Genomic DNA, 24,852 nt, shown 5'->3' on the forward strand with positions numbered 1-24,852 from the left:
AATATTTCACCATTTTACCCTATCTTGACCAATCTAATTTGGCACCCGCACTCTCACCATTGGGCAATATCGAGATTCAGACAAAATAGCGGATCATAGGAAATATAGATCAGATCATGCTTGGAAATGCAAAGCAAGAATTGAAAAGACCCTGCCCAAAGACCCATGACCCTTTTTAGGTCGTAGGTTGTAGACAGCAACCGCTCAGGGTAGTACTACTGTTCTGACTTAGGAGCGTTAAAGTGGACTATATAGTCCGTCACTGGAGCCTTAACATTGAAAAAAAAATGCCAAGGTTAAGGTGTTCTATGAATGCTCTCTCTCTCTCACTCTCTCTCGTTGTTAGTGTTGATGCTTTTCACATTCCTCATCATTCTACATCAAACCATCGTCCTACTCATCCACACAGATTTTCATATACACTGCACCCTAATATCCCATCGCCAAGGGTCTCACAAACTTTGGGGAAGGTGACATCATTTTAGGGTCTGGGGTATCGATAACCTGTTTGATTACAACTGGAAGGGAATACAACTGGAAGATTACCAATACCAACATCGACGATTGAAAAAAAAAATGTGATGAATGTGATTCTTATGTTTCTCACCAATTTACCTATATTACCAATTTGCCTAATTTACCTAGGTAGACAAATTTAAAAGACCTCTACAGTTTGCTTTTCCTCTGAGAAGGCAAAGAAAACTACCAAGCACATTCCTTGTATAGGATTGCGACAGCACGCATCACGTACTCTCCCACTGGATGATGGTTGTTGTTGTTGTTGTTATTGTACACCTACTCTCCCACTGGATGATGGTTGTTGTTGTTGGTGGTGGTGTTGTTGTTGTTGATGTATATCCCAGACAGTTCTCTCAAAAAGCCCGTGGAACAGAGACAGCTAATCAATCTCACAGGAGCGACCCAGAGATCTACCACATCCAGGATGGTGTACGCCCTCCTTCACGAAGTCAGGGCCATGACAACAGAGTTAGAGAGAGAGAGAGAGAGAGAGAGAGAGAGAGAGAAAGAGAAAGAGACATGAGGGAAAGTGCAGGTCCATGGGGACCAATCGGCTCTCTGACCATGACCGCGCTGCCCTGACGAATCCGGGCAGCAGGGAAGAATGGGGAAGATTTGGCTCCCGATTTTGGTTGGTGGTACAACCACCACGAAGAGGCATCCCCGATAGTTGTCTGGATGATGGTAAATCAAAGTACTGTTGGATAGACCTGACTACATAAACCTTGTAGTTTTACTGGTCTTAGTTTGGGATAAAGTGTATAAACTATCATAAATCGCAATGATATAATGAAAACTACGAGACTAGACGATGAATAAACAAGGAAAATAGTGCAATCGGATTGCAGTTCGGTTACACACTCATGTCTGCGTATAAGCTGCACGATCAACTTTGTAAAAGGCTCAAGGGAAGTAGCTGAGAATTTGGCTCGTAAATTTTTCTTGGTTTCAGTTATCCCTTGAACATTCTCACAGAATCAGTAATGAAGAATTTGGTACATAACGCAGCTGGAAAGATTTATTATGAATGGTTATAGTCAGCATGAGTCCATGAAAATCGAATTTTGGTGAACCCCCTATATGGAAAGACCTTCTCCTTTCTAAGAACAAGCCATTACTGTAGCAAAGAGACAATTTAAACAAGATTTGATTTTCACAATTTTAGTACAATGTCTCGGATCGTGGAAGACTGATTAATGGAGGACAGATAATCGAGTGGTGTGGGAACAAGAAGACCCAACCAAAGGGATAAATGAACCAGGCAGGCACATGCTAGGAGATGAATAAACAGGAGAGAGAGAGAGAGAGAGAGAGGGAGAGAAGAGAGAGAGAGAGAGAGAGAGAGAGAGAGAGAGAGAAGAGAGGGAGAGAGAGAGAGAGAGAGAGAGAGAGAGAGAAAGAGAAAGAGAAAGAGAAAGAGAAAAAGAAAAAGACTTTTGTGTCCTTTTATTATAAAAGTATAAAAAAAACCTTTCACAAAGCAGTTGTAAACAAAGCAACCAGTTTAAAGAAACATTTGCATAAGGATCATAAATACACCAAAAAGGAGCAAAGGATATTTAAAAGAAACCAGCAAGTACAAAAATATTTTACAAACCAAATGTGAAAAAACATAAACAATTTTAAAGGAAATGCTCATGCGAGAGCTATGAATACATCAAAAAGCAAAATTAAGCGTTTCGTTCCTCACAGAACAAATAACATTTTAAACACACCATCTATCATATTCTTCTTGTTCTTTTCCGTACTTGCTGCAATACAGGTACTCAAGCTGTATCCGAGAAATAATCAGGACTTTCAAGGTCAACAAGATATTACAAAAAGAAAATTCACCACCTTCCACCTTCTTTTTCCTTGTTTTGTAAATTGCCATTTTTCCTTCAGCAACCAAAAAGTTCGCTAAAGCAGTTTCAGACTTATGCACAGCAGAAATAGGATAACCACAAATAAATTCAACAGAAGAAAAAGAAAGCCCCATTTTCAAAATATTGGCATGCAAGAACTTAAACAAAGGAACAAGTCTTCTGCACCCAACATATGCATGATAAAGCGTTTCACGACTTTCACAAAAGGGGCACACTTCAGAAATGTCATTTGAAAATTTGTGCAACAAAATGTTATGATGAAGAATCCAATGCGCAAGTCTCCATTGCAGTTCGCCCGTACGCTTGGAGATTGGGGGTGCATATAGACTGCGCCACACAGGAGTAATAGGTGAAGGACTTGACAGGAGCTCTTTCCACTGAACTCCAAAAGGGCCTTTCACAAAATCGGCAAAAATAAAACGCACACAACATTCATGCAACGCCCCTTTCTCAATGGAGTTAAGGGGTACAAATTTGCCATTAAAATTCAAAAGCAAAACAGGGAAAGCATATTGGTCAAGCAAACCCGCAGACTCAAACAGGCTCCTGAACTCTACTCCAAGATTATTTGCTGCTCTTGAGAGAGAGAGAGAGAGAGAGAGAGAGAGAGAGAGAGAGACAGAGAGAAAGAGAAAGAGAAAGAGAAAGAGAAAAAAAGAGAGATAGAAAGATAGAAAGATAGCGATTAAGATTAAGAAAGAGAGAAAGATGGAGATTAAGGTCTTTTCACCCCATAGCCTACTTCCTTGTGTAAATCTCAACTAAAAAAAAACAAAAAAAAACATTTCCTTCTCTGTTCTTATTCGTTTATTCGTTCTCATTCGTTCGTTCGTTCTTCGACCACGTGTTTCTCCCCCATTTGCCCAGATAGTTTTCACTGTTATTAACCTTACAATGTTTACACTTTCCCCTCAAGTTCTGTATTCCGTCATATATTATAACACCTTTTTCTTTTTCTTCTTTAAAAGGCTGCTTTCGACTTGCTCACCAAATCTATTCATCCCAAAAAAAAAAAATTCCATCTCTTATAGTGCCTTTTTTCTACAATCCCTAAACTCTCCTGCACTCCATCCTCCATCCAGCGTCCTCAAACGTATTTTTGACTCGAAGGTCACAAGAAACTCATTTTGCAATAAATGTTCGTTTCCCATTAATCGTACACTTTCTAAAATCCAATCTCACCCCTCCCCTCCAAATCTTCCCCATAACCCCTCCCCTCCAAATCTTCCCCATCACCCCGCCCCTCCAAATCCTCCCCATCACCCATCCCTTTCAAATCTCCCTCCTTGCCCCTTCCCTCCTAAACTACCCCCTCACCCCTCCCCTCCAAGACTCCCCCTCACCCCTCCCCTCCTAGACTCCTCCCTCACCCCTCCCCTTCAAATCTCCCCCATATCCCATCCCTTTCAAATCCCTCTCCTTGTCCCTTCCCTCCTAAACTCCCCCCTCGCCCCTCCCCTTCAAATCTCCCCACCCTCATTTCTTCTCAATTTCCCCCCTCTCACTCCCCCTCCTCAAAGCATCCTCCCCGCTTCTTCCCCCTTCCAACTCTCACCTCCATCTCCCCCAACCTTCTGCCTCGCTCTTCCCCCTCCTCAAATAACACCTCATTGTGCCTCACCCAATCACCATCAAACCTTTTGTCCGCCCCATCCTTCCCTTTCTACGAGCTATTCTAAAATCTCTGACACACCTTCAACAGCTCTCCCTACCTCTTCCACCTCTTCCACATCTTACCCTACCCCTCCTCCCCCCTGTTCTGTATCCAATGCTCCCCCTTCCTCTTCATTAACGGTATGGACCTCAAACATCCGGGGCCTTCGTTCAAACTTAACTGATCTCTCCATACAGGTTGCTTCTGTCAAACCAGACGTGATCTGCTCAACAGAAACTTTCCTCCTTCATGATGTCTCTGATTCCTTAGTATCTCTCCCGGGTTACTCCCTCCTCCGGTATGATAGACCTGAGCCTCGTCCTGGAGGTGGGGTTGCTATCTTTATCAAAAACTCTCTTCCTCACTCGCCCTGCACTGCACTCTCTCCACCTCACCCCCAGGAATACCTCTGGCTACGGCTTCCCCTTCGCTACCACCTCTTGTTCATATGTGTGTTGTACCGTCCACCAAACAGTGATGACTCCATCTACATCTCGCTGTCTGATAATATGGACCAACTTCTATCTACTCATCCCAACTCTCTCTTCCTCATATGTGGTGATTTCAATTGTCACCATGCCAGTTGGCTGGGTGTGGGTCCCTCTCTCACCAGCCATGGCTCCTCAGCAAAGGACTTCTGCGACTCACTGGGACTGACACAATCTGTCAATTTCCCGACCCGGATCTCAGTCAACGGAGCATCTTCTCTTCTGGACTTGGTTATGACTAACTTCCCTGAAAATGTCTGCTGCTCTTCTTCTGCTCCAATCGGATCATCTGATCATGTGCTTGTTAAAGTGGACATCTCTCTGACCATTCTCAGGGAGCCTGCTCAGCGTCGACGAGTCTGGCATTTCACTCAGGCCAACTGGCACGGTCTTCAAGCAGCCATCAATCATCTGGACTGGTCTCCCATCTCTACCACCTCTTACATCAACTCATCCTGGGAATTCTTCCAAAGTAAATTCCTCTCTCTCATGCACAGATTTTTCCCATCTCGTCTTCAGTTGTCATACCCTTCCTCCCGTCCATGGTACACGGAATCTTGTGGTGAGGCTGTTGCCCAGAAACAACTTGCCTTCGTCTCCTGAAAAGCAAATAAAATGGAAGGAAATCTCATTTCCTTTCACAAAGCCCGAAACAAGTGTGTGTCCACCCTCAGGAGAGCCAGGAAACAATATCTCTCCGTTCTCAAGACCGAACTCTCTTATCTGTCTCCCTCTTCCAAATCCTGGTGGCGTCTGGTCAAATCTGTTTCTGGTGTTTGTTCCCCCTCCATCCCCTCCCTTACCTCAAACGGCTACACAGCTGACTCCGTACGTGAAAAAGCTGAATGCCTCAACTCTGTGTTTGCCTCTAAATCTTGTGTCCCAAACCCATCCCTCTCTGTACCCACCATACCCAGTCGTACCCAGCTGCTCCTGGACTCCGTGTCCTTTCCTCCTGACAAGGTGGAAAAGTTTCTGTCAACCCTCGACTCTGATTCTGCAACTGGACCTGACGGCATCAGCCCACGGGTCCTAAAATCCTGTTCTTCCGCTCTTTCACTCCCTCTCTCTGTTCTCCTCACCCTCTCTTTTGCTCAAGGTCAACTGCCATCTGCTTGGAAATCAGCCAACATCACCGCTTTGCACAAAAAAGGTTCAAAAACAGATCCTAACAACTACAGACCAATCAGCCTTCTCCCATTTATCAGCAAAGTCATGGAATCCATCATTGCTTCGGATATGAAATCTTTCCTCTTCTCCAATGGCTTGATCTCTGATCATCAATTTGGTTTCAGACCAGGTCACTCTACTCTGGACATGCTGCTTCTGCTGTCTCAACAATGGATGGAGGTCCTCAATGCCAAACAGGAAATTAGAGCTGTCTCCCTCGACATATCACGTGCCTTCAATACGGTCTGGCACCCCGCTCTGCTCACCTAACTCTCCTCCTTTGGTATCCATGGAAATCTCCACGCATGGCTGGCGGACCTCCTCTCTAGTCGTAGTCAACGTGTGGCCCTGAATGGGTTTCTCTCATCTCCTCTTCCTGTTCAGGCTGGAGTTCCCCAAGGCAGTGTTCTGGGCCCTGTGCTTTTTCTGGTCTTCATCAATGATCTCTCTGACTCTCTTGAAAATCCTCTCTATCTCTTTGCTGATGACTCCACTCTCTGCCGCTCCATTCCTCATCCCTCAGATCGGCAGTCTGCAGCCTCCTCACTCTCTGCAGACCTGGACAAAATCACAGACTGGGCAAACAAGTGGAACATGTCTTTCAATCCTGACAAATCTCACACTCTTACGATGTCTCTCCAAAAAGACCGACTGGACAACCCTCCCATCTACTTTCTGAATAATCCTCTCCATGAAGTTCTGTCACTCAAGCTTTTGGGTCTCACTATCTGCCATGATCTTTCCTGTGAAAACCACATTTCGAAGCTGGCCTCCAAAGCCAGTCGCCGACTGGGCATCCTCCGTCGTGCGAAGTCCTGCCTTGGCACACCTGAGCTCCTCACCACATACAAGGCTTTCATCCGCAGCTCAATGGAGTACTGCTCTCCCCTCTGGGCTGGTGCTCCTGCCTCACACCCAGCTCGTCTTCACGCTGTTGAAACCAAAGCGTTCAGAATCATTGGAATCTCCCGCGATGACGCTATCTCCGAGGGCCTTTCACTTAATCACCGCAGGCAGGTTGGTGGTCTTTCCGTCTTCTCCCTACTCCTCTCCGGCCTTGCTCCCCCAGCTCTCTCTGGGCTCTGTCCCCCAAATATTCCTGCAGGTCGCACAAGATCTGCCTGCAACCCTCTTATGGTTAAACTGCCAAAATCAAGACTCTCTGCTCACCTTCACTCCTTCATTCCTCTTTTCTCCCGCCTCTGGAACAAACTCCCTCACTCTTCAATCCCACTCCTCCCTCCAGGTCTTTAAAACGGCTGTTCATCACCATCTCTTATCTTCCCCAATCCAAAACCTTGATCTTTTCTACCCCCGCTAATTTCACCCCAAATCCACTTTTTTTAGGTGACTTTTGACTTCTTTCCTGGAAGTCCTTGGTGTTCTTGCGTTTTATACCTATCCTGCCTCCCCCCAGGCCCTCTCCCTCCAAAAACATCTCCCGATGTCCCTGCTCTCAAATGTTGTGTTTGTGTGCTTCCTCTCCTTCTCGCCCCATATTGTCGACCGCTCCCCTTTTTATATACTTTGTTTGCTTGTTTGTTTGATTTGTTTGTTTGATAAATGTTAGCTCTTTCACGAGCCTCGACTCTGTTTACAAAAAAAAAAAAAAAAAAAAAAAAAAAAGACTAAGAGAGAGAGAAAGATGGAGATTAAGACTAATAATAATGCATTTATTTTATATAGCGCTTTTCAGGAAGCCCAAAGACGCTTAAAAGTCTAAGAGAAAGAGAAAGATGGAGATTAAGACTAAGAGAGACTGACCAATCTGTCCAATCGCCGAGCTCTCCCGAAACACCCCATGGTCTTGCTTTACCAATGACGAACTTCGGGGCGTGGTCTGCTGGCTTGCTATCGTCTGGAGGCAGGGTTAGCCCGATCGATCGGAATGCTCCCCAGCTGCCTGGCATAATCCAATTTCCAAGGGGGGCAATTTCCCCCGAGACCGACCCCTATAGTCTCTCCTGGTCCAAATTCCACAGCCTGGGGACCAATTCCCTCCAAGGCTGCACCAAATTAAATTCCCATTTAAATTTGAGTTTCCTTTTAAAAATTCCCACCTCGCGTGTCCAACCGCAGCTGCAGGTTACAACCCCTTTTTTGGGTTTTTCTGCCCCTCCCTGCAGCTGTTCCAAATTTACTATGGGGATCGCCTTTCCCAAGGCACTTCCCCCGAATCCCCCCTGTCCGAATCCAGCTCAGGGCCAAAACACCCCCCAGCTGGGTACTCAATTTCGGAACCTCCTGTGCCCAAATGTGGCTCCTGGTGAGGGTCCCCTGGGTCACCTTAATCTCATCCTGGAGATGCTTAATGGACCGACTCACCTCGTCTCGCAGACTCTGCTGGACTCGAGCGACTTCCCCCTTGATGGTATTGTGTTACGTGCTCCTCCCCAACCCTGTGGTCACGGTGTACCTCCGAGCCCCGAGAGGAGTCACGGCAGAAAAATGTGTTATTCTATATGTCAAAGATCAATGGTGAAGCCACACCAATTGTTACCAACAAACAAATATTGTATTAAGATCACACAAGAATAACAGTACAACAATAATAGTAATCAATTGTACAACAAATAGTATATCATTCCTATGATGGTACCATCAGGTTCGTACAATATAACTCACTGTGCTCCAAGTGAGCAAAAAGAAGAAGATTCCCAATGTCTCTATTCCCGGCTTCAAGCCAAAGTTGCTTCCGGCTTCAAGCCAAAGTCGATCTGCTCCAGCGATCGTCCGTACGATGTCGTATCGAGACCAGAATCCCGTTGGGTTGACAGTCACAGTCACGCGGCCAAAGCTGCGCCCTCAAGGTGACTGGGAAATCCAAAGGCGCCCTCCAAGCGACTGGGAAATCACACCCTCGGGTATGGACGTTTCACGGCTCACAGTCGGCGAATCACAAATTAACCTTCAAAATCCACGTTACACACACCCAAACCAGATAAACGTCTGAATGCGGTGAAAACGGCTGAAGCGAAGCAAAGAAACCTTGCGCGACACGCAAAGCGTGCGAGTCAAAATGGCCGACGGCCCGTACTCAAGACGTAACGGCCCGACGATGATTCTCTTCGGAATCGACCGCAAAACCTGACACGCAGGTTGATCTGTCACAGCGATAACAACTCTGTCGCAGGAATCCCTTTCCTGGGAAACCCAATGTTCACTCGTGACTGTCTTTCGCCAATCGTTCGCTCCAGACCTTGAAGCGACTAGGCGTCTTCTTGTCCGACTCACTCGCTCCGCCTTTTTTTTCCCTCCTCTTCCTCTTCGTTGTCGTCCGGTTCTGGTTTCATTTAAAACATTAACTTTTTTTCCTTTTGAAAATAGCAATATCTATTTCCTTCAAACGACAACAATAACAGTACATGGAATCGAAAATGTTTACAGTGGATGAAAACCACAACAACGGAAGTGACAAATCCGTAACAATTGTCCAAAGTGTTCAGCCACTACTGTAACATTTCATACATACTTCCCCCAGTCAATTGTAGCCCCCACAGGTCTTTATCAATAAACACCCACTATTGTTCTGTTACACGAGCCTTCAATTCTTTCACCTCTTCCGCCAAACCACCACCCTGGTGCTTCCGAATTCCCCATTCCTCTACCTGTTGCTGCATTCTGGCATCCACACAGGTGCGATATCTCTCCAGATCCTTTTAGTCCTTTTATACTTTGTCGATTCTTTCATTTGTTGACCCAATTTTCTCTTCCAACTTTTCCCCCATTCGAACAGCCTCATTTTACCCTCTTCTATTTTCAATGTCATTTCTTCCCGTTTTAATTCAAATTCCGAAGCCAATTCTTTATCCATTTCCCCATATTGAGTCTCCAATTTAGTCTCAAATTCTCCCAGTCTGTCCTTTATTTGACATTCCATTCTTCCTTCTATTATATTAATTCGTTCCCCTAGTTCTTGTGTTATTCCCTCCTTAATTTTGACGGGAGTAATGCATTCGATCGTGTCCGTGTGTGTGTGTTCGTGTGTTTGTGAACAAGATATCTGGAAAAGTTCTGAACGGATTTGGATGAAAGTTGGTGGGATGATTGCCCTTGGGATAAGGAAGAATTGATTAGTTTTTGGTGAAACTCAGGATATTATTCCGGATCCAGGAATTTTTTGAAGGATTTTTTTTACCATTGGAAGACAGGGCTCATTTTTTTTTAACATTATCTTCTATATATTCTATATTTAACATTGTGATATGAAAATAGTTTTCATATTTGTTGTAAATGTAGTTTAAACTCGTGGTTATGCGTTAGAGCGGTGTATTTTTTTTTAGCAGCGTCGTCTTCAATGTTCTTCTTTTTTTTTTCTAATAAAGACATATTCTGTCATTTTAAAACCACTAAAGTGTGTACTAGGTTTCCCCGTTTCATAAAATGTATCGGTTGATACGTATAATGCTTTAAAACGTTTTTTTTTTTTGTTTTTTTTTTTAACCTCAGAAGAGATATCAACATTTACCTCAGCGAATGTCAATCGCGGTGTCAGTATTTGATGAACTTATAAAGACGTAGGTGACATAAGTGTGACCAGCATGTGCACGGGATTCTTCCCAGAAGAATGAGGGGTCGCATTAGCTTGTGCGACTTAAAATGAGCAAGTTTTGTTTTGACGTTTGGGCCAGTTTTATATGTTGTATCCCTCAGGAATGAAACGACCGTTTTCCTGGCTTACAATTTTATTGGAAGTCACACATGCCTCAAAATGCACTCACTTATATAGAATTGAACGCTGAATCCGAAAATGTAAGTGAAATTGCCTTGTTTTTTTAAACATTATTTTCTATATATTCTAAATATATATCTGTGCAGTATCTGTCTTGTGTTGTCTTGTCTTGTGTTGTGACTGAACTACTCCCTCAAACTTTTGTGAAATCGTACTATTCCAACTTGACCCACGGTGGGAGTATGCGCTCTAATGAGTGGCGTTCTAGTTTGATTACTAATGTCTTTTATTTTTCCCTCAAATTTTCCTTCCAATTGCTCATTCATCTCCCTCATTTAATTGCTTTGTTCACTCATTCGTTCATTCATTCCCTCAAATTTTCCTTCTAATCCATCAATTTTGTTTTCCATTCCATAAATTTTTCCCTCCAACCGTTCACCACGCTCATTCTGAGCATTAACTTTCTCAGTTTGGGCATGAATTTCTTCTTTTAATTCTCCCTTCAATCCATTAATTTGTTCACCCATTCCTTCAATTTTATTCAATATTTGTAACAAGACCTGGTTGGACATCGCACCTGTTCCCTGCATCTTGTTTTCCACTATTGTGGAGGAGGGGGGACTGACGCTTGGGACGGGGGAAGCTCCAATCCTATCCTCATAAAAATCTCCCCCCCGACTCGCTTCCTTCTACTTTGGTCCCTTCTAACCATTCCACCATTACGTGACAAGCAGCTTTCCCCGCGTGTGACTATATTTACCTGAGGAAAAAAAATCCCTTAAATTTGACAACGCGCTGTTTTTGCGTTCTTTCCCGACACCAATCACTATAAATTTGGACACGCTGGTACTACGACCCCCTACCCCTCGATGAGACGGATGATCGTTACAATTTGGATTTCAATTTTTTCCAAGCTCAGCTCACTTGGATGGTGGCTGTCCTGATGGATTCAAATCGTCACTCGTGACATCAAATGTCGCTCAGAGGGTTCGAATTCCACTGCTTGACAACAAATGTCATGTCAGCCCCGGCATTTAACACCGCTGGGTGACAAATAGCCGTAATAATCCTTCATTCCGAGGCGCATAGCCAAAACTGGCGGTTGATCCGTCGTGCGCGGGTGAAGGAACCAAAGTGCTTACCTGGACGGAGCACACGGGTTTATTCTCGGACCCAACACCATGCAAACAAGACACAACAAATGAAATGCAACAATAGGGAATTAATGAAAGTAAATGTAATGTGAAATAAAGGTTGAGGTAAAAGAAATCCTACTTCGCTACTTTGAGGGACCCTCCAGCAGACACAAAAACACACAAGGGGAAAGGTAAAATAAAATAAATGGTTTCCTTTAGTCGGCCGGCACTCAGCTTGCTCAATGAGATCATTGAATGAAGTTGGCAGTACAGGGTGGCCAAGTGGAAACATTGAACATTGAACAAAACATCAAATGGAAAAATTGATTTTCAGAGTCAGAGACTCTCAAGCTTTTCAAAAATGTTAATGGTTATAAAACTCCACAAAATCGTAATGGAATTCCATATGGAACCTGACTATTATGAAGGGAAGAGGAGAAGAATGAAAACACTTTTTTCCCAAAATGCGGGACACCACGAACACCAAGACTAAACACTTAATGCCTCCTTCCAGGAACCAGAATTAGAAAAAATCAAATAACTAAAAATTGAAGAAATTTAAATACAGTAATTAAAAACTTAGTTTAAAAAAAAAATTCAAAATTAAATACTGTATTTGAAAAATTTTTAAAAAATTGAAAACTAAAATTTTGATTTTGAAATTATAAACAAACTGAAAATAAAAATGGAATAAATAATGATTAAATAATTTAAAAAAAATTATATTTGGGAAAAATTAGATAATTGAACATTAAATAATTGAAAAAATAATGAAATAATAGATGGTTGCCATCCACTTTCATTCACTTCTACATTAATAATATCGTTCCAGAGATTGCTGAAGATATTGTTATCACTGAGTTTATGCAATTTGCTTTTTTGGGGGTCATTTTGTCAGGTGTGGCCAAAACTGAATGCAGGTAAACAATAAGCAGGTCCGAGTAAAAGATAATTTGTGTTTTACTTGCAAGAACTTTGGAGGTATGCTGTGACATATCCACGAAAAGTTTGTTGTTTATCAAGGGCCAGGGTGAAATTTCAATACATGATGTTGGGTGAGAAGAGTGATGGAAATGAATGCAGAAGGAAGTAGAGGACGGGGAAGATCGAGAAAGACTTGGCTGAAGGTGGTGGAAGAAGAAATGCGGGCAAGGGGGTTAACAAGGAGAGATGCAGAAAATAGGGCAAAATGGAGAAGATTGTCATGGGGACCGCAAGGCTAACCCCCGCTCTTGCAGGGAAAATGGCCTTAAAATGCCTGTTGTTGTTGTTGTTGTTTGATGAAAGTAAGCTCAGTCGGTTTTGTTAGACATCGCTCATGTATTTTTATTGTGGGAATGTAATAACGATTAACAGCAAATGTTTCTCCTGCGTGCGTGTGCACCTCGCATCTCGGCTGATGTCGAATCATTCTGGAATATTCTCAACTTCTCTAAGACATATACACCACATGACCAAAAGTATGTGGACACCCGAACATCGAACATCTCATTCCAAAATCATGGGCATTAATATGGAGTTGGGCCCCCCTTTGCTGCTATAACAGCCTCCACTCTTCTGGGAAGGCTTTCCACTACATGTTGGAACATTGCTGCGGGGATTTGCTTCCATTCAGCCACAAGAGCATTAGTGAGGTCGGGCACTGATGTTGAGCGATTAGGCCTGGCTTGCAGTCGGCGTTCCAATTCATCCCAAAGGTGTTCGATGGGGTTGAGGTCAGGGCTCTGTGCAGGCCAGTCAAGTTCTTCCACACCGATCTCGACAAACCATTTCTGTATGGACCTCGCTTTGTGCACAGGGGCACTGTCATGCTGAAACAGGAAAAGGCCTTCCCCATACTGTTGCCACAAAGTTGGAAGCACACAATAGTCTAGAATGTCATTGTATGCTGTTGTGTTAATATTACCCTTCACTGGAACTAAGGGGCCTAGCACGAACCATGAAAAACAGCCACAGACCATTATTCCCCCTCCACCAAACTTTACAGTTGGCACTAGACTGCCAGATGGTGAAGCGTGATTCATCACTCCAGAGAAGGCGTTTCCACTGCTCCAGAGTCCAATGGTGTCAAGCTATGCACCACTCCAGCCGACGCCTGACATTGCGCATGGTGATCTTAGACTTGTGTGCGGCTGCTCGGCCATGGAAACCCATTTCATGAAACTCCAGACAAACAGTTGTTGTGCTGACGTTGCTTCCAGAAGCAGTTTGGAACTCGGTAGTGAGTGTTGCAACCGAGGACAGACGATTTTTATGCACTATGCGGTTCAGCACTCGGCGGTCCCATTCTGTGAGCTTGTGTGGCCTACCACTTCGCGGGCTGAGCTGTTGTTGCTCCTAGACGTTTCCACTTCACAATAACAGCACTTACAGTTGACCGGGGCAGCTCTAGCAGGGCAGAAATTTGACGAACTGATTTGTTGGAAAGGTGGCATCCTATGACCGTGCCACATTGAAAGTCACTGAGCTCTTCAGTACGGCCCATTCTACTGCCAATGTTTGTCTATGGAGATTGCATGGCTGTGTGCTTGATTATCTATACCTGTCAGCAATGGGTGTAGCTGAAATAGCCGAATCCACTAATTAGAAGGGGGTGTCCACATACTTTTGGCCATGTAGTGTATCTTCTGTGAATTGGTTGCTTCTGTGAGCAAAAAAAAATCTCCATTAATAATTTTTCTGAGGGTGAAGCTATCACTTTACAACCCGCATGCATTCGCTCATGCTACTTTGCTTCACATTGAGATCCACTCAGATCTCCCAGTGACTCATGAGGATTATGACAACATGACGTATGAATACAATATTGAACACAACAACATGAAACAATAGATTTCTTTACCTACAAAGATGTTAGGGCTAGCAGGATGGCCTAGACGTAAGCACACTCGCCTCTAAGATGTCTAGCCTGGGTTTGAATCTTCAGCCAGCTATAAACTGTCATCCCGGCGTTTCACAGGTATGGGGATTCATCAATGTGTGTGTCGCCCATCGGAGGGACGTTAAATTGGGCATCCCATCTGCCGACATTGGTTAGTGGACGTTAAAGATCTCATGGTGACCTTAACAGAGGCTCTACTCCATATCATTGTACTAAGATGAATTCAAACTTTAATATATGGGGCAAAGTTTTTCTGAAATTGTATTTTCATCTGATGTCATTGTCATGTGTTTGTGATCAGTTGTTTCAATTGTTATGAATCCCTGATAGTTTAAAATATTTTAAACGGCGTATCACATCACAACTAAAGCAACCAGCCAGGACACCCACTTTAACATCCCACCGATGGACCGATGGACCTCAGAGGTGAGTGGGCATTCCTCTGGGCTAGATCCCAACAACCCAGCAAGGTACAGACTACCAAGAGCGATGGGTACACGGAGGAAGAAGAATCTGTACTTTATGTGGAGCAATGTACTTTAATGCTTCTGTCACAATGCAATTCATTCCCATTAACCTAGTGACAGGAACAGTCTTTGGTTGCTCGTGTAGATTAACACTGCTAGTTACACTTATCTTATTGACATGTCTAGCTTTACATATAAGTAATAACTTCAAAGTCACTGTACTTAACCTTTTCCTACCTTGATATACTTGCCATATTTTTTAGTTATCATTATTCCTTCCGGGTTTAAAGAACATTGCCTTGGCTTTACAATGAACTTACCGAAACAAAATGGCGGACAGGTGGGGCACATGAGCTCGATTAAACGTGTTCGCTACACATGAGCTTTTATAGTAAAAGTCTGTTGTCCTGTGTCTTTCCAGGTTAGTCTCATGTTGAACGGCTGGCCTATCATCTCCGCATTTGCCGGAGATCAAGATGTGACGCGGGAGGCAGCAAGCAATGGAGTCTTGCTGCTAATGGAGCGAGGAGATCGGGCGTTTCTCAAGCTAGAACGTGGAAACCTCATGGGGGGATGGAAATACTCAACATTTTCTGGATTCTTGGTCTTCTCGTTGTGATGAGGCGGATGCCTTTGCCCTGTCCTCTCATTTCCTCGGTCTCTGTTTCTCTTCTCATCTCCCCCTCTCTTCCTTTTCCTTCTCATTCATTGCTTGCGATAGGGACTCGAGTATTATGTCATTTCCAAGAAGGAAGGGTGGTTGGGGTTGAGTCAGAAGAGGAAGTAGGTATAAAATGATGACCAAAATTGGACTGGTCATACTTGAATGCATCCCTAGCTCATCTATATTGAACTTCCTTCGTAAAAGTAATGAGGCCAGAAAAAATATATATCGCACAAGCTCGTCTGATATAGTCTTCATTATCTGAACATCATCTGATGAAATTATCCTCCTCTTCCACCTCCCTTCCATTTTCCTCTCTCTTTTTCACTTCTCCCTGTAATTGATGCGTCTAAGCTCAGACGAGCTACACACATAGATGCCACCACAACAAGATGCAAGTTTCTGAATGGAGGGGAAAGAGACAATGAAGCCCATATCACAAATCTGCCTCCACTCCTCTTAACATGATTTATCACCCTCTTAATGTCGTTAGTCTCTTGATATATATATATATCTCTCTCTCTCTCTCTCTCTCTCTCTCTCTCTCTCTCTCTCTCTCTATCTCTATCTCTATCTCTATGTCTATCTCTATCTCTCTATCTCTCTATCTCTCTATCTCTCTATCTCTCTATCTCTCTCTCTCTCTCTCTCTCTCTCTCTCTCTCTCTCTCTCTCTCTATCTCTATCTCTATCTCTATCTCTATCTCTCTATCTCTCTATCTCTCTATTTCTCTCTCTATCTCTCTATTTCTCTTTCTATCTCTCTATTTCTCTTTCTATCTCTCTATCCCTCTCTCTCTCTCTATCTCTCTATCTCTCTCTCTCTCCTGCTCCGTCCCCCTCTACATCTTCTTCTCCTCCTCCTCTTCCCTCCATACATGCATCTCTCTTCCTCTGTCTCTCTCCCTTTCTCTCTCTCTATCTCCATCTTCTTCTCCTCCTCTTCCCTCCATACATGCATCTCTCTTCCTCTGTCTCTCTCCCTTTCTCTCTCTCTATCTCCATCTTCTTCTCCTCCTCTTCCCTCCATACATGCATCTCTCTTCCTCGGTCTCTCTCCATTTTTTCCCTCTCTCTCTCCATCTTCTTCTCCTCCTCTTCCCTCCATACATGCATCTCTCTTGCTCTGTCTCTCTCCCTTTCTCTCTCTCTCTCCATCTTCTCCTCCTCCTCTTCCCTCCATACATGCATCTCTCTTCCTCTGTCTCTCTCCCTTTCTCTCTCTCTCTCGCCATCTTCTCCACCTCCTCTTCCCTCCATACATGCATCTCTCTTCCTCTGTCTCTCTCCCTTTCTCTCTCTCTCTCTCCATCTTCTTCTCCGCCTCTTCCCTCCATCTCTCTTCCTCTGTCTCTCTCCCTTTCTCTCTCTCTCTCGCTCCATCTACTTCTCCTCATCTTCCCTCTATACATGCATCTCTCTTCCTCTCTCTCTCCCTCTCTCTCTCTCTCTCTCTCTCTCTCTCTCTCTCACCGTCCCTCTCTCCATCTTCTTCTCCTCCTGTTCCCTCCATACATGCATCTCTCTCCCTTTCTTTCTCTCTTTCTCTCTCTGGCACCGTCCCTCTCTCCATCTTCTTCTCCTCCTCTTCCCTCCATGCATGCATCTCTCTGCATTTCTCTTTCTCTTTCTCTCTCTCTTTCTCTTTCTCTTTCTCTCTCTCTTTCTCTTTCTCTTTCTCTTTCTCTTTCTCTTTCTCTCTCTCTCTCTCTCTCTCTCTCTCTCTCTCTCTCTCTCTCTCTCTCTCTCTCTCTCTCTCTCTCTCTCTCTCTCTCTCTCTCTCTCACCGTCCCTCTCTCCATCTTCTTCTCCTCCTCTTCCCTCCATACATGCATCTCTCTCCCTTTCTTTCTTTCTTTCTCTCTCTCTCTCTCTCTCTCTCTCTGGCACCATCCCTCTCTCCATCTTCTTCTCCTTCTCTTCCCTCCATACATGCATCTCTCTTCCTCTGTCTCTCTCTCTCTCTCTCTCTCTCTGGCACCGCCCCTCTCTCCATCTTCTTCTCCTCATCCTCCCTCCATACATACATACATCTCTCCTCCTTTCTGTCATTCCTCTCTCTCTCTCTCTTTCTCTCTTTCTCTCGATGTTAATGTTGTGCCAGCATGAATGGCTTTGGCCAATCCTTATAGTGACTTCTTCTCCATCTCTCTCTCTTTCTCTCATCCATCTTTCCTTGTAAAGCTTGCCGTTGTGACACGTGCTTTAGTGACAGACTCACATTGCGGCGACGCTGCGCAGGCAACAGGGCAGTACACGTGACCGGGCGATGGGGGCTGCAGGCGACCTTTCATTGTGACGTGATGCAATGTGACGATTTGATTCTTAGAAAACCTTCTCTTACAGCCGCGACCTCATCCGCTAATCACTCCATAAGCCTCTCGCCGAGTCTAATTCAGTTCGTGGAAATTTGCAGGCCGACTCTGCAGCCCCTTCACCTGCCCATGTGAGCCAGTTGCAGGTGTGTGCCTGAGCACGTGTTTGTGCATTACGTGCCCGTGTTTTTAAGGCCCCAAATGGATATGAAGTCACAGCCCATTTGTGTAAAAAAAGAAAAGGAAAAGAGGGTGCGTTCTGTATAGATAATTTGTACGGGCTCTGATAATAATAAATAGTTTCTTTGTTTTTCCAAAAGACTGATGGCTCCGTGTTGTCGCGTGCCGGGAGTATATGGAGTTTTAAACAAGAGCGGACAATCGATCGGATGAGAAGGGGCGAGGCGCCCACCCTGACATTTTGCGAATCCGGGCCTCGTATTTCATCCCGTAAATACAATTCAGTTCTCTCACCGAGCGGACTCATCGCTGTTTATTTTCCTGCACGCAGCCAGTCGTGGGTGCGATGCTGCGCGCAAGTGATGGACGGCGTCGGGTCCATCGTTCGGTGTGCCGGGGGAAAGGTGTAACGGCCCTGGGCCCATTATTAGGGCTGCTCACCGCATTCTAGAATGTTCTAATGATAGCCGCTGACCCCTGCCATACTCGGCAGCACCTTATTCCTTGCTCGCCTCCTCCACCATGGATTGGATGGTCGGTAAGTTGAGTTTTTAGTTTAATTGGTTAAACAGTAGTGTATTGGATTGCAACTTAACTCGCTCACAGGCCTAGCCAGTAAGGAAAGTGATGTGCAAGCCTTCAAGTAAAGTTTTCACCTTGCTATTCCTGTTTCTATTAAACAGGTTCTGTGAAATTTTGTGAAATAATAGTCAAATTTTTGTATTTAGAAAAAAAAACCTCCAACTTCCTTTCAATTTGAATCACTTCCTCTTTCTGTGCCATTACTTGCAGTTTCTCTTTCCACTTCCTGTAACAGCCATATTGTCATAAAGACCCCACTCCACAATTGTCTCTGCTGATGTGTCAAAATGACCACTTGTTCGAATGAGATTATTTATGGTAGTATCGTATGTTTCACGCCACGTATTCCGTAGACAAGTGATGTGCCTCTAGTAGAGATGAGTCACCAGGATTGTGTAAACTTATATTCACATCATGGATATAAGGATTGTGTGCGTGCGTGTGTCTGTTTCTGGCTGTTTCTTAACATAGATTCAAATTCAATTAATCAACCATTTTTATTTCAAAATAAAAAGTAATGAACACAACCACGACACAGACAGAAACCATGCACTTAATAGACAAATACACTCACTATGCCCATTACAGTGTATGGACAACGTGCACACCCATAATTTGTAGGCCTATGTGGTGATGGCAGGATGGAGTGGCCATTTCCACATACATTGTACAGGTGGTGGACAAACAAAATGGAAACACCAATGTAAAGTCACTTAATAGGATGATGTGCCACCATGGCATAAAGTCAACCAGCGTCTGGATACAGCACGATTCTTCCATGAGAAAGTCAATCAACACACACCTATTTGATGGAGGTGGAAAACGCTGTCTCAGGTGTTGTTCCAGAATGTCCCAAAAATGGTCGATTAGGTTCATATCAGGTAAATAAGAAGGCCATGACATATAGATAAGATCAGTGTCATGCTTATCAAACTATTGGGCGACCACACTTGCTCTGTAGATGGGGGCATTGGGGGTTGTGAGGGGTCTCCTCTTGCAGCCATGCTAACCAGAACTAAAGGCAACTAGGCCTGTGCAGCATTTCTATACATGACCCTAAGCATGCTGGGATGATATTTGCTTAATTAACACATGGGCCACACCTGTGTGGAAGCCATTGTTTGGTGTCCCTCATTTACCTAGATGTTTATATAACCCAGGTATGGATCTGTAATAGCGGTACTAAAAACAAAATCAAGTGATCTTTCATGCCATCTTACTGAGCAGAGCAGTGGAGCTTGGACTGTGTATGCACATTTGCCCAAAATTTGCTCCATCCATCTTGGCATCAAGCAAGCATCTAAATTGGATATATATACATATATGTGTGTGTGTGTGTATATATATATATATATATATATATATATATATATATATATATATACATATATATATATATATACTGTATATATATATATATATATATATATATATATACTAGCTTGGCTCGGCTCGCTACGCTCGCCTCACCACGCGTCGTTACAGAGGAACTTAGCTTCTTTTAGCTGAGGATAATGACTGTACCTGAGTTGCTGTGTTGTCATGATTTACACCAATCATAATACAAACAATTATTTTACACAAATGTATTTGTAATATACATGATATTACATTTTATAAACAATTGAAGTTGAAGACTTAAGTTGAAAAAAAAAATTTCCAAATTTTTTTTTTTTTTTCAGAAATTTTATAAAAATATACCCTTAGGACATACACACGGGAGAGGTGCATACCAGAAGTTTGGTACGTTTTCACAAAAGTGGTAGTAGTTCAGTGACAAGACAGACACTGCACAGATATATATATTGTCGTGTGACTACCCCGTGGTGAACACCGCAGGGTGCCACAGATAACCAAACGAGCTGAACACTCGGAGGCGTTCAGTCAAGATATAGCGGAGAATACGCATGGGGGTAAGTGGGGGAGAAGCCGGAGTGCTTACCTTCACGGATGCCACCGGCAGTCTTCAACCCTGCAATAAATTAACTCAAACAACACAGAATTAAAATGTACAAAAATAAACAGGTTTATTAAAGAAAATGCCAGTAACAAAGAAAACACGGTCAAATAACAATAAATTCCTAAATTGGAGCGCCCCCACACAGACTCAGTACACAGACAAAGGGAAATATAATTATACAAAAATAAAAGGTGTGGTTGGCACTTATCTGCGAGCGACTACCGAATCTTGTCAGGAATTGTCTCAGGCCCGCATCCCTGCGTGGGAAACCGCAGACTAGTTGGCGCGAACTAGGCCTCACGCACGAAGCGAATGAGCAGGCGTGCAGCTTGCTCATCCAGTCGTGCCCGACCTCACAATCTCCACACGGAAAACCACAGTTCCTGGCCCATGGCTTTTCCTCCTTACAACCTCCAGCAAGATGTCCCAACACGGCCGCTCGCGATGGTGTCCAAAATCAGAAAGGGGTGAGAAGATGTCGGCACACGACTGCCCGCGATGAAATCCACAACGAGGAGGACCAAAAGGACGTCGATGCTGAGAGACAAAATTTCGATTCTGGGAGAGACCAAAATGCGACCGTTCACCAACAAAGTCAAAAATGAGCAGGCGCAAGAAGGGAATAACGACCGTTTGCTATTGTCTCCAGAACGAGAAGGAGCAAGAAGAGAAAATGTCGGCCAGAGCGTTCTTTTATCGTCCAGGCTCTGACGTCATTCGTGCCTGCTTCACCAATCCAATCGTCCCATCTTACCAGTCCTCTGTGCCAATCAAATCCAAGTCCAATCACTGCTCTTTGGGCGTGTCTCCACGGAGCTCCCTGTCCTGTGCGCTGACCAAGTTAGTGTTATCCACGACAATGCTTCATTCCTGGCTTCCGGTAGGTTTTTAATAAGTGTGTTTAATGGGCGATGTTGGCTCTATGTGTGGTTGCTGTCTCAAAAGGAACAGAGGAATAAATTACAGAGGCAATTACAAACATGGAATAAATGACTCATAATCCCTCGCTAATCAACAAGCCCCACCCTTCTAATGGGGACGAAGATACGCTCTTCCACGACACATGGTCTACCGGATCCCTACTTATGATACATCGAGGTTTCTTCTTCTTTACGACAGTCGGAGCACACTAATCTATACAATCTACCTGGATTAAGGTATCCCTACCCCCCACAAATGTAACACAGCCCCCCCCCCCTCCTCCCCCCTGGAACCGTAGCTCCCGCAAGATTCATTGCAGGCGCTACCATCCCAGTCTTAACACTTACCGACTCACACTTAATTAGCCTATGACATAAATCAGGAGGGCTGTGGGAAGCGAACCGTAGCTACTTACCTATTTTCCTTAACATTCTACCCCCTTAAACAACAATTCACATTTCAAGTTTTTACAAAGCTTGAAGTCCTTGCTCCTAACTCCAGGGACAGGAAGAAAAAGTCAACAACACGTAAACCTATCTTAACCACGAAACCTTAACCAAAAATGCAAAATCTCAAAAACATTTGTACAACCCCTTCCTACAGACCACGTCTCCCGGTGGATGCCACAATACCCAACATTACCTGCGGGGCCACCCCAATGTACCCCAAATTTCCACGGGCCCTGTCCTGGTGTTACAGGTGAGTGACATGGCTCGGTGGATTTCACCCACATTCACTCACACAAATCCCATAACCATTCACACACGTTTCAAAAATCATCAAAGCATAAAATCATCAAAGCACGTATTTCACCCCCCTGCAAGACCATGGTATAGATGTTATTGCATGTGTGTGTGTGTGTGTGTGTGTGTGTGTGTGTGTGTGTGTGTGTGTGTGTGTGTGTGTGTGTGTTTCTACTCGGCAGCAGGGAGGTGCCGTACAAGCAAGATGGTGGGGTGCTTCAGGCTGTGGTGCCCGCAGTTCAAAAACAAATTGTCCGACTTAAGATTTCTTCACTCCCCTCGCCCCCACCCCCTCTTTAACTCTTGGCCCCATGACAGCCAAACAGCTCCTTAAGCTGTCATCCCACCAGGGAGGTCTCCACACCAGGCTTCCGTGCCTCAGGCTTTCACACAGCCTCACGGGTCGCCAAGGGTCTCCACACCACAGGGTGCCGAAACATACCCCACCACCGACGGGCTCCCAATTCCCAGACACCACTGGCTGACAGGGGCAATTACCGCAGAGGGGGCCGCAGTCACCGCTCCTCCATAGCTTGATCCGTACCTGCGGACACACACACCTTCCCCACCCACAAAATCCACAAAAACATTTCTTCCCCCGCTGCCATTCAATTCTCAACCACATATTTTCAATAAAAAGATGTCACAAAAAGATACTGCCATGGCCTGCTTACATGTGAAATCCCCATTCACATTTCAAAACACATTTCAATAATCACACATCCACAATTCAATTCCCATTCTCCCAGACAAATGTGGGGTCCAATTCCCAGATAAATGTTGGATTCAATTCCCAGACAAATGTGGGATTATGTAAACCGACTTTGCAAGGTTTATTTCTTTACCAAATTGATTTCAAAACTCCAGTTGTAATCCAAAATTTCCTTGCTCTCTTAATAATGACGTTAAATGACACTAAATAATGACGTTAAATAATGACGTCACACCCACTTAATCTCACAATTAAGAGAGCAAGGAAATTTTGGATTACAACTGGAGTTTTAAAATCAATTTGGTAAAGAAATAAACTTTACAAAGTCGGTTTACATAATCCCACATTTGTCAATATGAAAAATAAGGATCGATACAATAATATGAGGTTACAATAATTAATGTAAATTATGAAATGCATAGATCAATATAAAATTATGTCACCACAAAAAAGGATAAAGAAAAATATGAAAGGTAATATAAAGTATTGCAATTAAAAATATCAAAATAACGAAGTGGATCATAGTAATTAGAACACAACAATCAATTGTGATAGAGCAGACCCAGTGCACAGCAAAGGCACCAAGAAGTGTCGTGAGAAAAAGTAAATAAGTAAAGCTGTACCAGGCCTCTCCATGAAGTTCAACCGAACCGAAACAGCCATGGAGGCTGCACAATGAGGGTCTCCCCGACCTCCAGCCCACAACCTCAGCGAGGACATCTATGGCGTTTGTGCAGAAAAACAGAGAAGTCATGAGCAGGCATGTCATGAGCAGAGGGAGGGCAGCAGTGGAAGGAAGTCAGTGCCAATCCGCGATGCCAAGACAGGCCCAAAACGTCGCCGCCAAACCCCGAAGAGAAGCATACAACACAGAGCCAGGTGTGCAACACAGAGCCAGGAGCCGGATCCGTATAAAATCCAGGACAGCTGTCTAGCTAGCAGCCCGAAGACGGCACTGATGGGCACACGGGCAAAATGCAGAGCCAGGAACATGGCACCACTCACGACACACAAGGCTTTAGGCATTCTCCCATCACAATCCCTGCTCAAAACCCTGCCAATGAAACCCACTGCTAGAAGCCTCCCGGTCACTGCAAGAGCGGCCCGAAGGACCACGAACCCGAATATCACGAAAATCGCCATACCCATGAACACGGGCACGCAGTCCATGCTGGCAGGGGAGGTAGGGTACACCTCGCCGGCACCAAACCATCAGAGGGTTGGTCTTGCAGAACCGCGTATGCCTCAGAAGCAAACCCAGCACCGAACCGTGTGATACAGGGAGCTCAAGGTGTCTGGACAGTCATTATGAATCCCAAGCATTGTATTGGATCCATATTAAAGCATTGGAACTTCCTCATTTCCTAAATTTGAATATCATTAAAAGAAACTAAAAAAAACAAAACTGCAAAACTTAAGGACTCATTTCACCACGAGACACACACAATACTGGCTAATCCCAGGCGACGCCCATCAACAGCCGACGTCATCACGGTTCTTTCTGGGCATTGTACAGAATAGGGGGAATGCTTTCTACCAAGCAGCTGTCTCTAAAGAAATTGGTTATATTATATGATTCAGATGTGCTTTAGAAAGGTTATGTTGTTTCTCTTTGTGAGTTTCAAAGCAAAATCAATTTGATAATACCCGATTTCCGAGCCGTTTGCCATATCAGCATGTTTTACAAATTACCGAGCTAAATTTGTTTCTACCCATCACACGACGATAAAGAATCATGTTTATGCACATCTCCCTTTCTGAACATCTCCCTTCCTGAAACAACAAATAAAAAAAAACAATTTCATGTTTTTTTCATTTGTTTATTGAAATTCGCCCGAAGCAAGGGTGGACGACCTAAACAAGGATCTTTCGGTTGTTTACCGTACTGAAATCGGCAATCGGCACTCATACTGACTCCAATCG

At 44.2% G+C, this 24,852-nt stretch overlaps 1 protein-coding gene across 1 annotated transcript in view; it reads left to right on the forward strand.

The window, feature by feature from the left end:
• Nucleotides 1–16,114, forward strand: part of LOC137434975 (cerebellin-1) — a 122,579-nt gene extending 106,465 nt beyond the window's left edge. The window contains exon 3 of the mRNA XM_068128255.2: nt 15,274–16,114. Coding sequence (XP_067984356.1) covers nt 15,274–15,471 — 198 coding nt within the window. The 3' untranslated portion in view covers nt 15,472–16,114. The remainder of the gene's footprint in view (nt 1–15,273) is intronic.
• Nucleotides 16,115–24,852: the final 8,738 nt, after the last annotated feature.

This window comes from Myxine glutinosa, chromosome 9 (assembly GCF_964187855.1).
Source record: "Myxine glutinosa chromosome 9, kmMyxGlut1.1, whole genome shotgun sequence".
Taxonomy (NCBI): Eukaryota; Metazoa; Chordata; class Myxini; order Myxiniformes; family Myxinidae; genus Myxine; species Myxine glutinosa.